Raw genomic sequence first — 12,901 nt, 5'->3', positions numbered from 1 at the left:
CCTCCTTCCGTGTCTGCCGTACAAGGCCCCACAGATTTAACCCACTAGAGTTCTCTCCTCGGGGAGGGGAGGGGAGTGGGGTCTAGTGGGTTAGAGGAGGGTGGGGCTGGGAGCCAGGACTCCTGGGCTCTATCCCCAGCTCCTTGACCTTGGCCTACCCCCGCCCTCTCCCTGCCTCAATCTCCCCACCTGTTAAACAATCCAGCTGATATTTGTTTCTCTTTGCACAGGGCTCAGCCTGCTCTGTTGACCTCTGTGGTTTTGATTCTCCTACTCTCCACTGGGAGGGGTGGGAGCTGCGGAGGGCTGTCTGCTCGAGGGGCTTCTGGCCACATCTCGGTGCCGCCTCTTCTCAGAGGCTTACTGGCAGCCCGTGAGTCATGGAGCCACAAAGAGTCAAGCCCCAGGAGCCCCCAGCATCCTGCCTGCATCTGCAGACCAGCTCCTGCACAACCTGTGCCTGGGGGCTTTGATGTGGACTGCAAAGTTCCCTTTGAAATGGGAAGGAAATGGCCATACCCTGACAGGTCCCCTCTGTTCCAACCCAGAGGCAGCTGCCCCTTGAGTGGACAATGTCATGTGGCTCTTGGGTTAAGATAGGGGCCAACGGCCCCTAGAGGGGAAAGACCCCATTCCCCACCCATCATGAGTCAGCCAGTGCAACACCCTGGAGCTGGGTTGGAGTCAGCACCCCCAAGAGGGACAAGGCCCCATATCCCATTCCCCACCCCCTGCCAAGCCAGCCAATCCCCTGCCCTGGGGCCGGATTTACCCCTTCCAGCATCTCAGAAGGGCCCAGTTATCTCTGCCCAGCGTCCGTATGGCATTTAAATTGTCAGCACCCTGAACCCTCAATGTCAACTCTTTGCCAGGGGATGCTGTGAAGGCCAAGACCTTAATAGGGTTCAAAAGAGAACTAGATAAACTCATGGAGGATACGTCCATCAATGGTACTTTGCTATTAGCCAGGCTGGGCAGGGATTAAAATGAGTGACGGGATGGATGGAGCAGTTTCGGTGCTCAACCGGTGCCAATGTGGACACCCACTGTGAGAATTTGAGAAGCCTCCAATCCCCACTCCCATTCAATGAACAAAACATCCCCAAATCTGGGAACTTTCTGGCCTGCCCGTTCAATGCACACTATGTGGCAATAGCTTGTCCTGCTCCGGGATGTACTTCAACACAGGCCTGTGCCATAGGGAGGGAACAGAGCCCACGGCAGCTGGCGAGCACGAGGAGAACCTTTTAAAATAAAAACAAAATAATTCAAGGGTACACAGACATTTATTAGTTTCATGGTTTCAATGTGCAACTTCTGGTTGGAAGCAGCAAAACTAGACCTACTAAGAACAACAAAGGGATTTGTCTAAACACACCCCAGCACTCTCTGAGACGGGCAGGGTTAGTTTGGAAAGGTGTCACCGCTTTATTCTCTTGGGAGACTTGGTAACACTCGGGAAAGGGAATGGGGGCTAGTGGGTTAAAGCAGGGGGCTGGGAGCCAGGACTTTGGGTTTTAGCTCCTTAGCCTCTCACAGGCACGTACTCATGGCAGTTTTTGCCCCCCAGGTTGGGCCCGCACTCCAGCGTGTAGGAATACAACACGAGGCCATATTCAAGGCTGCAGGTGAGCGTCTCGCTCCTGCCGACCTCAAGGTAGGTTGTGCAGAAGCCCAGGTATTCTTCCTTCCATAGGTCCTTATCCCATACTTCAATTTTCAATTCAGGCTTCAGCGGCAGCGTCACCGGTCCGAAGTCCAGGTCTTGTGACCATATGGGGTTGTTATTCTCACGAATGAGGCTCGTCTCCATGATCTGCCCTTGGAAGAAGACCTTGACGTAGGCATCTGTGGCGGACAAGGTGTCTCCCCACAGGTCTGTGCCCTGCAGCACATGGACCTTCAGCCGGGCCGTGCCCCGCTTGAGTGAACAGCACACAGAGTCGGTGAGGGGGTTGCCAGAGCAGTAGCATTTGCAGGGGTCCTTGGAGTCGATCTGACTCCCTTGTGGGCAGCTACGAGGGCAACTCTTCTTGTGTCCCCGCTCAGCCACGTACTCCTTCACTGCCTGCTTCAGCGCCTCCCGCCTGCGGTCGCCTGGTCTCATCAAGGTGTGGATGGGCATCAGGGAGTAGGAGACCAGGTCGGGGCTGGCTTTAAGACTCTCCATCCAGGCCGAGAAGGAGTTGGCATCTTGCTTGGTGGAGAAGAGCTGCTTGGAGTAGCTGTGGCCACCCGTCACCTTCATGCGCTTCTCCATGTAGGGCGCCTGGGAGCTCCCCTGGCCCTCGCTGCCCTGCTTGCTCAGGCCCAGCTCTTGCAAGAACTGTAAGTCGAGGTGCGCCTTGATTTCGGTGGCTGTCAGCCCATCCAGCGCTGCCCGGCAGGTCTGAACAGCCGTCAGCTGCCGCACGTGCCCCCCCAGGTCTGCCTGCCTCACGTAGTGGGTACCGTACGTGGCCAGGAAGGGCCGATATATTGCTGAGTCGTAGCTAGATGGGAGGCTGCTCAGGGCCTGGAAGAACTGGGGCGTCAGTGTGGGGTGTTGAGTGAGTCTCAACCTGCCCAGAGGGGAAAGAGAGAGGAGTTAGGAACCAACCAGAGACCCCCTGCACCTTCCCTCTGAACGAACTGGCCCCACTTCCCCAGAGCTCACTCCGTGGGTTCCCTGGCAGGCGGGGGTGCAGTAGGAGGCGCTCTCCTCTTGCAGTCAGTGCTACCCCATTACTCTGCTGCAGCAGTAGGGGGCGCTGGGCTGCAGAGAGCAGGGTGGTGAGGGCAGCAGAGAACAACCTGCTGCGGGGAGCAGGGCGGGGCAGGGGCCTAGCCGGGAAAATCTCACCTGTAATACACACAGGGCACCTCTTGGCGCACGAACATGTACTTGTCCTGCAGCTCCTTCTGGTAAGCGTAGCTGGTGAGCTGGGATTTGGACCCCCCCAAGGCTGGGCCATGGGAATCTGCTAGCAGCTCCAGTTCTGACATCCAGTCGTTGTTCACATCCAACGCCAGTGCCCGGCCCACAGCTGCGGCTGACTCTTCCACTGAGCTGCTGAACTCCCGGTTGCATGCGATCTGGACCCTCCAGTCCACCACGGCCAGCGGCAGCCTCTGCTTCTGCCGTCCCTGCAGCCGGTTTTCACAGAGGGTGCAGGTGCCATTTGGGCGGCGCCACAGGCTGGTGTCCACCAGATTGGCCCCCGTCCACTCCAAAGTGGTCACGTCGATGCCCTCCCCCACCAAGCTGTGCGCGGGCACGAAGGCCATGGTCTCCTCGCACTCCTCAGCTGTACCAGTGTAGCAGTCAGGAGAGACTTGAGGGAGAAGGAAGAGGACAAGCAGAGGGATGAAGACACCGTATCTCACCATGGCTGGTACGATGGTGCCAGGAACCTAGGAGTGGCTTTCAGTCTCTGAGTTTCGCTAGAGGGAGAGAAACAGAGAGAGGCTTCATGAACAACAATCTAGACACAAACACATCCTAGCAGCATCCCAGAAGCCTGCAAGGTGCTATGACTCTCCCTGGCTCTGAGAGAAGAGCTCTCCAACGACCTGTGCTATAGCCTGCCTGCCCCATTGCCCACTGATTCTGAAGGAGAGTTGCTGCTGGGTGTGAGCAGTACAGGGACTAGGACACATTCAACCTGGCAGTTCTGATTCTGTCCACTAGGGGGCAGTTGGTTTAGTCGTGTGTAGTTGGGACACGAGACACATGGGTGACCAGTTCTCATTCCCTATAATAGAGAGCTGGGCGGACATGCACCTGTGTAAACCCCCGCTCCCCACCCCACCCCCAAAATGAATCTCCCCTCATTGTGCTGGGAACTGAACCCCCCCTGTGAGCTGCAGGCAGCAGGGTGACCTTCCTGAAATACTCTCAGCCCCATTGCCTCCAGCAGGAAGAGAGAGAGGAGTGCACACCCACATGAGTGTCCTCAATTCCGTTCACATCTTACCTCCTAAATTGCTGTATGTGCCAGGCTCCTTCACCTGGCACTGAGATGCAGCCAGCTCTGGGGAGGGGCAGCTAGGAAATACCCAGACAATTGTATTGCCCAGGGACAGCTCATCTGTCGCTGAGTTGCAGCCACCTCTGGGGTGCGGCATTGGGGGAACAACCACCCAGAGAGCTCTGGGGAGCACTGGCATGGGTACTTGGGTACGGTGATGTCCCCACACATACACAGACTGCTGCTCCCCAGCACGTCCAACAGGCTCCCCTGCCCCCTGGGTTACCTGTCTGCAGCAAAGCGCAGGGCTCCCGTGTGGGGATCATGACAGCTGGGCTGGAGCGGCAGCGTTTCCAGGGGCTACCCTGATGCAGATGTCAGCTGGATCAGAGTGCAGGGAGCTGAGCTCTCCAGAGCTCTCTGGATTTGTCAATCAGGAGGTTGGGCAGGCAGAAAGAGGGACCCCCACATGCAGCGAAATCCCCTCCACCTGAATGAATCCAGGAGTATCAGGGGAAGAAGGGAGAGCAATGGGGGGGACTGGCTGGGGGGAAGGGCCAGATCTTGACATCTGTGATCCAACTGTAAATCTGGAGTGGGGTCGGGCAGGCTAGAGCAGGGAGATAGGGAGCCAGGACACATGGATTCTATCCCTGGCTCTGGGAGGGGAGTGTGGTCTAGTGGTTAGAGCGAGGGGGCGGGGCTGGGAACCAAGGCTCCTGGGTTCTCTCCCCAGCTCTGGAAGGGGAGGGGGTTGTGACTCTGGACTCTGGGTGCTTTCCCTGGCTCTGAGAGTGGAGCAGGATCTAGTGGCTAGAGGAGGAGGAGGTGGTGGTGCTAGCTGGGAGCCTGGACTCCTGGGTTCTTTTCCTGGCTCTGGGAGGGGAGTGGGGTCTAGGGATCAGAAGGGGGGTGGGAAACACAGGGCCCAGAGGGGTTCAACACTAGCAGATTAACTAGCCCATATTCAACCTTTACAGACATTTTAGTAGATAATGATTGTGTTTTTTGTGTGTTTACAAATATACTGTTAGAGGCTGACAATGTAACTGAACTGTCCCTATCTGTCACTATATTCTGTAAATTCAGAGATCCAAAGGAGATGTTAACATTTAGATGAACTGTAAATGGAATAACATCTCTGTCTTCATTCCTCTTTGAAGTATGCAGTTAATTACTTGTAAATGACGGGAGGTAGGTAGTTGCTTTATATTAATTCATGCAGCTAATTACGGGTGGTCCTTTATGAATAGAAGGTCGTACTTCAAAGCCACAAACTATAAAAGAACTCTTGGGCCCTGATCCTGTAATCCCAGGTCTGCTTAAGCTTCATGGGGGAAGTTTGATTCACAAGACTGAGGTCTTCAGTTCCAGTCTGGATCACACTGATATTGGACATTGGCCTATCTAGTTGGGATGATAACCTAATGAATTGATTCAGGAAAGGACTCTTTGCAATTCTGAAGCTCACCATCTTTATTAAGAAGCTGACCTAAGAACTCTATTCATAGCTGGCTGGATAATGATCTTTTAACCAATCCCCTTTCTTTTCTTTTTTAATGAAGTTAAGTATAGTTCACAAGAGTTGGCTGTACGTGTGCATTTGGGTATGTACTGAAATATTCACTGTTCCAGTGGGGAATGTGTCCAATACTTTTATATGATGAGCAAGATTTTCAGTAATCCTGATCGTATTTCACTTGGCTGTCTGGATTGCAGCCCAAGGCTGGTTTCTTTAAGGGAGCTGTTTTGGCTTCTGAGTAACCAGTAAGTTATTGCTGATGCTGTTTTGTTGCTGGCTTGGTGAATCTAAGTATTAGAATAACCATCAGTTTTGGGGATTGTCTTCTCCATTCTTTGCAGTTGGCCCTGATGGAGCAATCTCAGGGTGGCCCCCCATGAGACCCCAGTCACGGGGATGGGAGCCAGGACTCTTGGGTTCTACTGAAAGCCGAAAACTTGCCGGGGAGCCAGTGTTTGTGGGTGCTGGGTCGCCCCAGGGGACGTGTGTTGCCTGCTGCTCCCCTCCGCTCTCAGGACAGGGTGTGGGGAGGGGTGGGACACCGGGAAGGGAGACAAGGGGTCAGAGCGAGTGGCAGGATTTAGTTACGGGGTGGGTCTGAGTCCCTCTCTCGGCCCCTCTGGCCATGCCAGGATCTGTGGGCGAACTGAGCCCCCTACCTGTGTTTGTTCCAGGATGTGGGGGTGCCCTAAGTCCCCATCTCTGCCCCCCTATTTATGTGCCAGGATTCTGAAGTGGGAAACAAAGCCCTCTCACTCCCCCACACGGTGTGTCCATAAGAACAACCATACTGGGTCAGACCAAAAGTCCATCTAGCCCAGTGTCCTATCTGCTGACAATGGCCAATGCCAGGTGCTCCAGAGGGAATGAACTGATTCATCCCCTGTTGCCCATTCCCAGCTTCTGGCAAACAGAGGCTAGGGACACCATTCCTGCTCATCCTGGATAATAGCCATTAATGGACCTGTCCTCCATGAATTTATCTAGTTCTTTTTTGAGCCCTGTTATAGTCTTGGCCTTCACAACATCTTCTGGCAAGGAGTTCCACAGGTTTCTTTTAAACCTGTTGCCTATTAATTTCATTTGGTGACCCCTAGTTCTTGTGTTATGAGAAGGAGTAAACAACACTTCCTTATCTACTTTCTCTACACCAGTCATGACTTTATAGACCTCAATCATGTCCCCCCTTAGTCGCCTCTTTTCCAAGCTGAAAAGTCCCAGTCTTGTTACATTCTCCTCATACGGAAGCCGTTCCAGACTCTAATAGTTTTTGTTACCCTTTTCTGAAACTTTTCCAATCTTTTTTGAGATAGGGTGACCACATCTAGAAGCAGTACTCAAGATGTGGGCGTACCATGGATTTACACAGAGGCAAGATGATATTTTCTGTCCTATTATCTATCCCTCTCTTAATGATTCCCAGCATTCTGTTCACTTTTTTTGACTGCTGCTGCACACTGAGTGGATGTTTTCAGAGAACTATTCACAGTGACTCCACAATCTCTTTCTTGAGCAGTAACAGCGTCCACACCCTCTCCCTGCCCCCAGGCATGTTCTGGGATCTGGGGGTCAGGAAGGAGTTAGTCATAGGGTAGAGTGAGGGGAGCTGGGGGGCAGGAGGGAAGGGGGGAAGAAATGTGGGAGAGGCACTTCGAGCAGACTGGGGGACAAGGAGGGTATCATGGATTAGTGTGGGCTGAGGGGCTTCCATGCAGTGAGACACTCTGGGTCAGCGGAGTCAACACTGCAGTTCCTTTACCCTTCTCAGCCCCTCTGCCTGGGCACCTAGGCACCAGCTTGAGAAGTGGGGTCAGATCCTGGAGGAGGATCTTCCCGCTTTTTCCCTGAAGACCTCAGGATTTCATCCCAGGATTTCTCACCTACATTTCAAAAGTTTTGTGATAACTAAACAGCACTTACCTTGTCTGTGCCAGAAGCTAGCGTGATTCCCAGCTCCTAAAGAGGACTCTGGTCACTTGGGTTTGCCATGTGCCATATAAATATACAGTCACAGGCGCTGACTTCTTGTTTTCTCTGGGTGTGCTCCGCCCCCTTTCCTGAGGCCCTGCCCCACGTACCTCCTCTCCTGAGTCCCCCTCTCCTCCCTCTTTCCGTCTCTCCCACCTGAGCCTCCTGCCCTTCCAGTGGCTGGACAGACCCTCGATCTGCGTCGTTCCTGGGTTTGGTGTCCCTCCCTCCTTGCCCTCTTGCCTATTATGCTGGGGCCGAGGGCAGCCCAATCCACTCTCCTGTCCTCCCCACTGATCCCATAGCTGGGAGAAGCCTGCTGCTCACCCTGGCCAGCCCAGAGCTCTGCAGTCCCTGGCTGTGATGGTTTCCTGGGCTGTGTGGAGTCCAAGAACTGGGTGAGGAGGCAGGGCAGGGATGCTACAGTCACCGCCAGGATGGTCACCCCGCGCCGAGCGGTGAATTGACAGCAGCCGCCCCCTCCTGTGGCCCACTCCCCCAATCCAGGCCCTTATGTTGCCTCTTCCGTCCCCTACTCTGACCCCTCTCCAAGGCCTGCGTACATGCCCCTCACTGCTCTCCGCCCTCCCCCAAGACCCCTGCCCACCAGCACAGCCTGCCTTACATAGTGGGTGCCCTATGTGGCCAGGAAGGGCTGGTACGTGGCTGAGTGGCAGCTTGGTAGCAGGAGATGCAGGGTCTGGAAGAAGTGGGGTGACAGTGGGGGCTTTGGGGGGGGCTTTGGGATTCCTTAACCTTCCCAGAGGGAAAAGAGAGAGGAATTAGGAGTCAAACAGAGACCTCCCCCGGCTGCCCTGGAGCAGGGGGTCTGCGGTGGGTGCTCTCCACTTGTGATCAGTCCTGTCCCATTGCCCTAGAGCAGCACTAGGGGGCGCTGTTCTCCAGAGAGGGGGGCGGGGGGCTCGGAAGAGGATGCTGTGCTGCAGGGGCCAGCAGGGGGCGCTTCAGGGGATTCTCACCTGTCAAACACACAGGACGAGGTTGCACGAACATGAACTTAGCCTGTGCTCCTTCAGGTAGGCGTGTCTGGTGATCCAGGACCGGGAATGCCCATGGCCAGGAATGGGGACTCATCCGACAGCCCCAGCGCCAATTTCCAGTCGTTGTTCACATCTGACCCCATTGCCTGGGCCAGCTCCATGGCTGACTCTTCCACCGAGCTGCTGAGGACCCGTTGCACCAGCTGTGGATCCTCCAGTCCATCATGGCCAGTGGCAGGTTCTGGCGCAGGCTGCAGGGACTGTTCAGGCTGTGCCACAGGCTGGTGTTCACCCAGCATGGTCACATCAATGGCCTCCTCCATCAGGTTGTACACAGGCAGAGAGCCCATGTTCTCATCACACACCTCAGACTTGCTGATGTAGCACTACGGGGAGAAACCCCAGGAGAAGGAGGAGAAGGAGGAGAGGGATGAAGCATCAGATCTGGGCATGGCTTATGTGGTGGGGTCTCTTACCAGAGAGGGGCTGTTTGGTCTCTGACCCTTGCTAAAAAAAGAGAAACAGAGAGAACCTTAATTAACAGAATCCAGATGCAGGCAGCCTGATGCCTGCTGTGATGAAGTGGGGGATTTTCTGGGTTTTTCAATGATTTGCATGCAGAGGTGGTGGGACTCAGTCTCCCTGGGTGTTACTGGTTTAATGAGAGAGGGAGGTTATTTTTACATGGACCAGAGATGAAACTTGGGATTCCAGCCAATCACCTGGAGAATGGATACCCCAGTGACTGGTAATCTGCTGACCAGGTGGCGCAGCTCGGATGCCACAGCCCCTCCTGTGCCCCCCTTCCCCAAACCATGGAGTTCTACCACGTGTTCTCGGACGTCCTCGGCCTGGACCTTGCCGTTGTCTGGGACGAGTCCGTAGGGAGCAAAGTGCTACCCCTGTCATGCAGGCGCCCAGTGCCCACCTCCGAGGGGGACCTCTGCACCACAACCTTTGGAATTGGCATCCTGTCCACTTCTCAGCAGAGCCTACACGGTCATAGTGAAGGCCATTTGGCTGTGAATGGCAACTTCCCCTGACCCCATGCTTTGGGGGGCCCCGCGTTCAGGGGGATTTGTTATGCTTATAAGAAGCACCCAGGATCTTTTTGAGTGGATCAGGCAGTACTCCATGTTTATGAAGAATAGACTAGTAAAGCAGCTACCATCTGCTCACATAAACATACACACACACTCAGACACACACGCACTGTCCAACCAGTCGATGTTATAGTTACAAGTCTGTAATTTGGACTAATCTAATGGGCAATTAGATTGGTCATGAGTGGGGAAGAAGGGTCCTGTTGGTCCAGTCCGATGCTCTGAAGTTGTGGCAAGGTGAACCCAAAGTCCCATGGCAAAGCACCCTGCTTTATAGTAATTTTCCTTCATTGGGGTGAGTGAGTTTCACACCATCATGTTGTAATCAGTCGCCGTATGATGAGTGCTTGTCCAGTGCATATTTTCTTAAGTTGTTCTTCTCATCCTTTCATCAATTCCTCGGGGAGTTACCCCATACTGGTTTGCGTTACAGCTCTCTTGTCCTGATTGATAGGTGCTTACTTCATCTTTTAGAGTCGTCAATCTGCCCTTCTCCTCAAAATGTTATTGGGGGTACACAGCAATCTCCTGGTGCCATTGCATCTGTCTCTGGTTCCTCCCTAGAACATCTGGTCCAGTGATGGCCTTCACACTTATCTTCTAACACACATAGCCCTCATTCAGACATAAAACAGGACTGATTTACCCAGAAACAGTATGAACATTTAAGCAGGAACATCAAGTTACAATTTAAAGAAAACACTTTTCTGCTTCTTTCACAATGCTAACTTTAAACCTATAATAAAGTGGTGACCATAAGGGTCTATTCCTGCCTTGAAATCAGCTTCAGACACAAGATTCTGGCTGATGCATCTTTATCAAGGGCACATTAGGCCATTCTCTACTGCTTTTAGAAAGGGTGGCTGGCAGAGTACATCAAATTATAATTACAATATACATCAATGCATTTAATACATACTACATTATTTATTAGTCTTCATTCTAAGTAAGTCATACCTACATTAAAATAGGATTTTCCCACTGCAGATGCATGGTCCAGAATGCCCTGAGGGCTTAGCAGGGGCCCTGGTGCTGGTAGCAGTGAGTGACCTGGCCCCAGTCCACCCAACTCTGCTGGGTTCTAGTGTCACTCAGAGGAGGGTGTTGAAGCCCAAAAGAGGCAGAGTAGAGACTTCGAGGAAGGGGTGGAGTGGGGTAGGGCGAGGCAGAGCAGGAGTGGGAAGAGGTGGGGTGGCGGCTTGGAAGAAGGAGTGGAGTGGGGGTGGGGACGGGATTGGAGGGGGTTGTCCTGGGCCCCGTACCCACCCTAGGATGGCCCTGGTGACTGGGGTCCACACTGGTGGGTTTCAGGGACCTCCTTGAGCTCGTGTGTAGGAATGGTCTGTTATTTGCCCTCTTCTCTCTGAGCACAAAAAGGCATTTGACAGGGTGGACTATGGGTATCTACTGGGCACTCTGCGGGTGTTCATGTCTGAGCCACTGTTTGTGGGTTTCCTGCAGGTGCTGTGCGCCTCCATGGAGTGCTTGGTCAGGCTCAACTTGACCCTGACTGAACTGATCAGCTGTCAGGCCAGCTGCACACTCTGGCCATTGAGCCCTTCCTCCATCTGCTCCGGAGGAGGCTGATAGGGTTGGTACTCCGGGAGCTGGAGTTGTGGGAGAGCCTGTCAGCATGTGCCACTGACGTGCTTCTCGTGGTCCAGGACACAGGTGACCGGGTGCGGGTGGAGGTCTGACTGGCTATCTAATCAGCAGCCTCCTCCTCCCAAGCCAACTGGTGGTCAGAGACAGGTGGCAGACGAGCTCCCTCTCACTCATGCTTCAGGCCATCCAGTAGAGCATGGGTCTGCTACTCTGTCTCAGCATTCACCTTTCCTCCACCCATCACTCTCCATCAGAGAACAGGCAGGATTTGGAGAGCAGGGTGATTGAGCTGCTGTGAAGGTGAACCGGACTGTTCCTGAACCAAACTGTTCTGGTGCCTCCTCCTGTGTCGGAAAGCACTGGTGCTCAACCAGCTAGTCCTGTCCATGCTCTGGCACTGGCTCAACACCCTGAGCCTGGCCCTGGATTTCCTGGCTCAGCTCCAAAAGGTAGCTCTGGAGTTTTTCTGGCCAGGACTGTACTGGGTCTCTTTGGGGTTCTCAGTCTCCCCCAGAGGAGGAAGGACAGGGCCTGGTCTGCCTCCGCATCCAAGTCCAAGTCTTCCCCCTCCAGGCCCTGAAGAGACTCCTTTAAGCTCCATGAAGTGTGCTGGCACATAACTTCCTCTGCTCCCCTAAAGGTTCTGGTATGACCGGCAGCTCTCTTTTCTCCATCTGAGGGGTCTGCAATCTGGTGCACTCGAGGTAAACATGCACCAGAGTCTCCCTCACGCCAGAAGAGGGCAAGTGTCTGGGATAGGAGTGAACAGTTCAAGTACCTTCATGGAGCCATCAGCTGATATTCCTGGTGGGCCGCAGAATCATTTGGAATAAAGGCTGGCTCCCTGGGACTCCTCACCTTCTATAGATGGCACAAGGTGCCGAGGGTGAGCAAATGAAATGTGTGGAGCAAGAGCGTGTACAGATGTTTCCTTCACGAGATTTGGAAATGAACCAGCTGCAGATTATGGAGCCTTCTCAAGTTGTGAAAGTGAGTGTGTGTGTGTGTGTGTGTGGGGGGGGGCTCATGGGGCAGGGGCCTGATAACAAGGTCCAGGGGGCAGGGGAGAGGGGTGGATGGGGAACTCCCTCTCACAGATCTCACACAAGGAAAGCGGCAGAGGTGAGCGGTAAGGCTGCCCTCACCTCTGGGAGTACACGCCGGGAGGTATGAGGGGTGGAAAGCCCCATGAAATGACCAAGCACCAGGGGATCCACCCAGTCCCCCGGCCTGCTGGTAGTGCAGGAGGTCGCCAATCCTGGTGCTTCCTGCCAGGACCAGCCTCCGGCGCACTGAGGGGGACCCCACTACTCCTACACCTAGTTAGGGATTGAGGTGGGGGGCTTGTCCCTGGCCTTGCACCCCCCTAGGGACAGCCCTGAGAGGCATGGCCTGTAACCTCCTGCTCCTGTTTGATCGTTTGTTGTCCCCTGAATTTAGCTGAACCTTGGGCTTAGTTGGTGGTTTGTCCCCCTGAGCAGGCGCAGGAGCCTTCAGTTGTGGGTGGGGTAGCACCCTCCCCCCTGCCCGGGACGTTGATAGGTGGGCTTGCTTTGTACAATGGAGAAAAAGAGCCAGCTGGAAGTGAAAGTCTTCCATGGTCACTGGCTCCCAGCCTTCACTTTGCATTTACCAGAAATCACGCAGAGCACAAAGTCCAGAAAAGGTCAACAGCCTTCCCCTCCCAGCCCGGGCCCACCCCATCTCCATGCAGAGGCTCTGTGCAGCCCCATGCGGGGGGTTCAGTGTGCC

The 12,901-nt window shown here is 54.3% G+C and overlaps 1 protein-coding gene across 1 annotated transcript; it reads right to left on the bottom strand.

Annotated features, from left to right (window-relative positions):
• Window positions 1-1,525: 1,525 nt before the first annotated feature.
• Window positions 1,526-3,369, bottom strand: LOC115651118 (perforin-1-like). Its single transcript, XM_030562021.1, has 2 exons — window positions 2,843-3,369; window positions 1,526-2,561 (listed from the first exon to the last, which is right to left on the bottom strand). Exons 1-2 carry the CDS (start codon window positions 3,367-3,369, stop codon window positions 1,526-1,528), a joined length of 1,563 nt encoding a protein of 520 aa, XP_030417881.1.
• Window positions 3,370-12,901: the final 9,532 nt, after the last annotated feature.

The sequence above is a fragment of the Gopherus evgoodei genome, chromosome 4 (assembly GCF_007399415.2).
Source record: "Gopherus evgoodei ecotype Sinaloan lineage chromosome 4, rGopEvg1_v1.p, whole genome shotgun sequence".
Taxonomy (NCBI): domain Eukaryota; kingdom Metazoa; phylum Chordata; order Testudines; family Testudinidae; genus Gopherus; species Gopherus evgoodei.
Note: the sequence above shows the minus strand (reverse complement) of the source record. Positions and strands in the feature narration are given on the sequence as shown.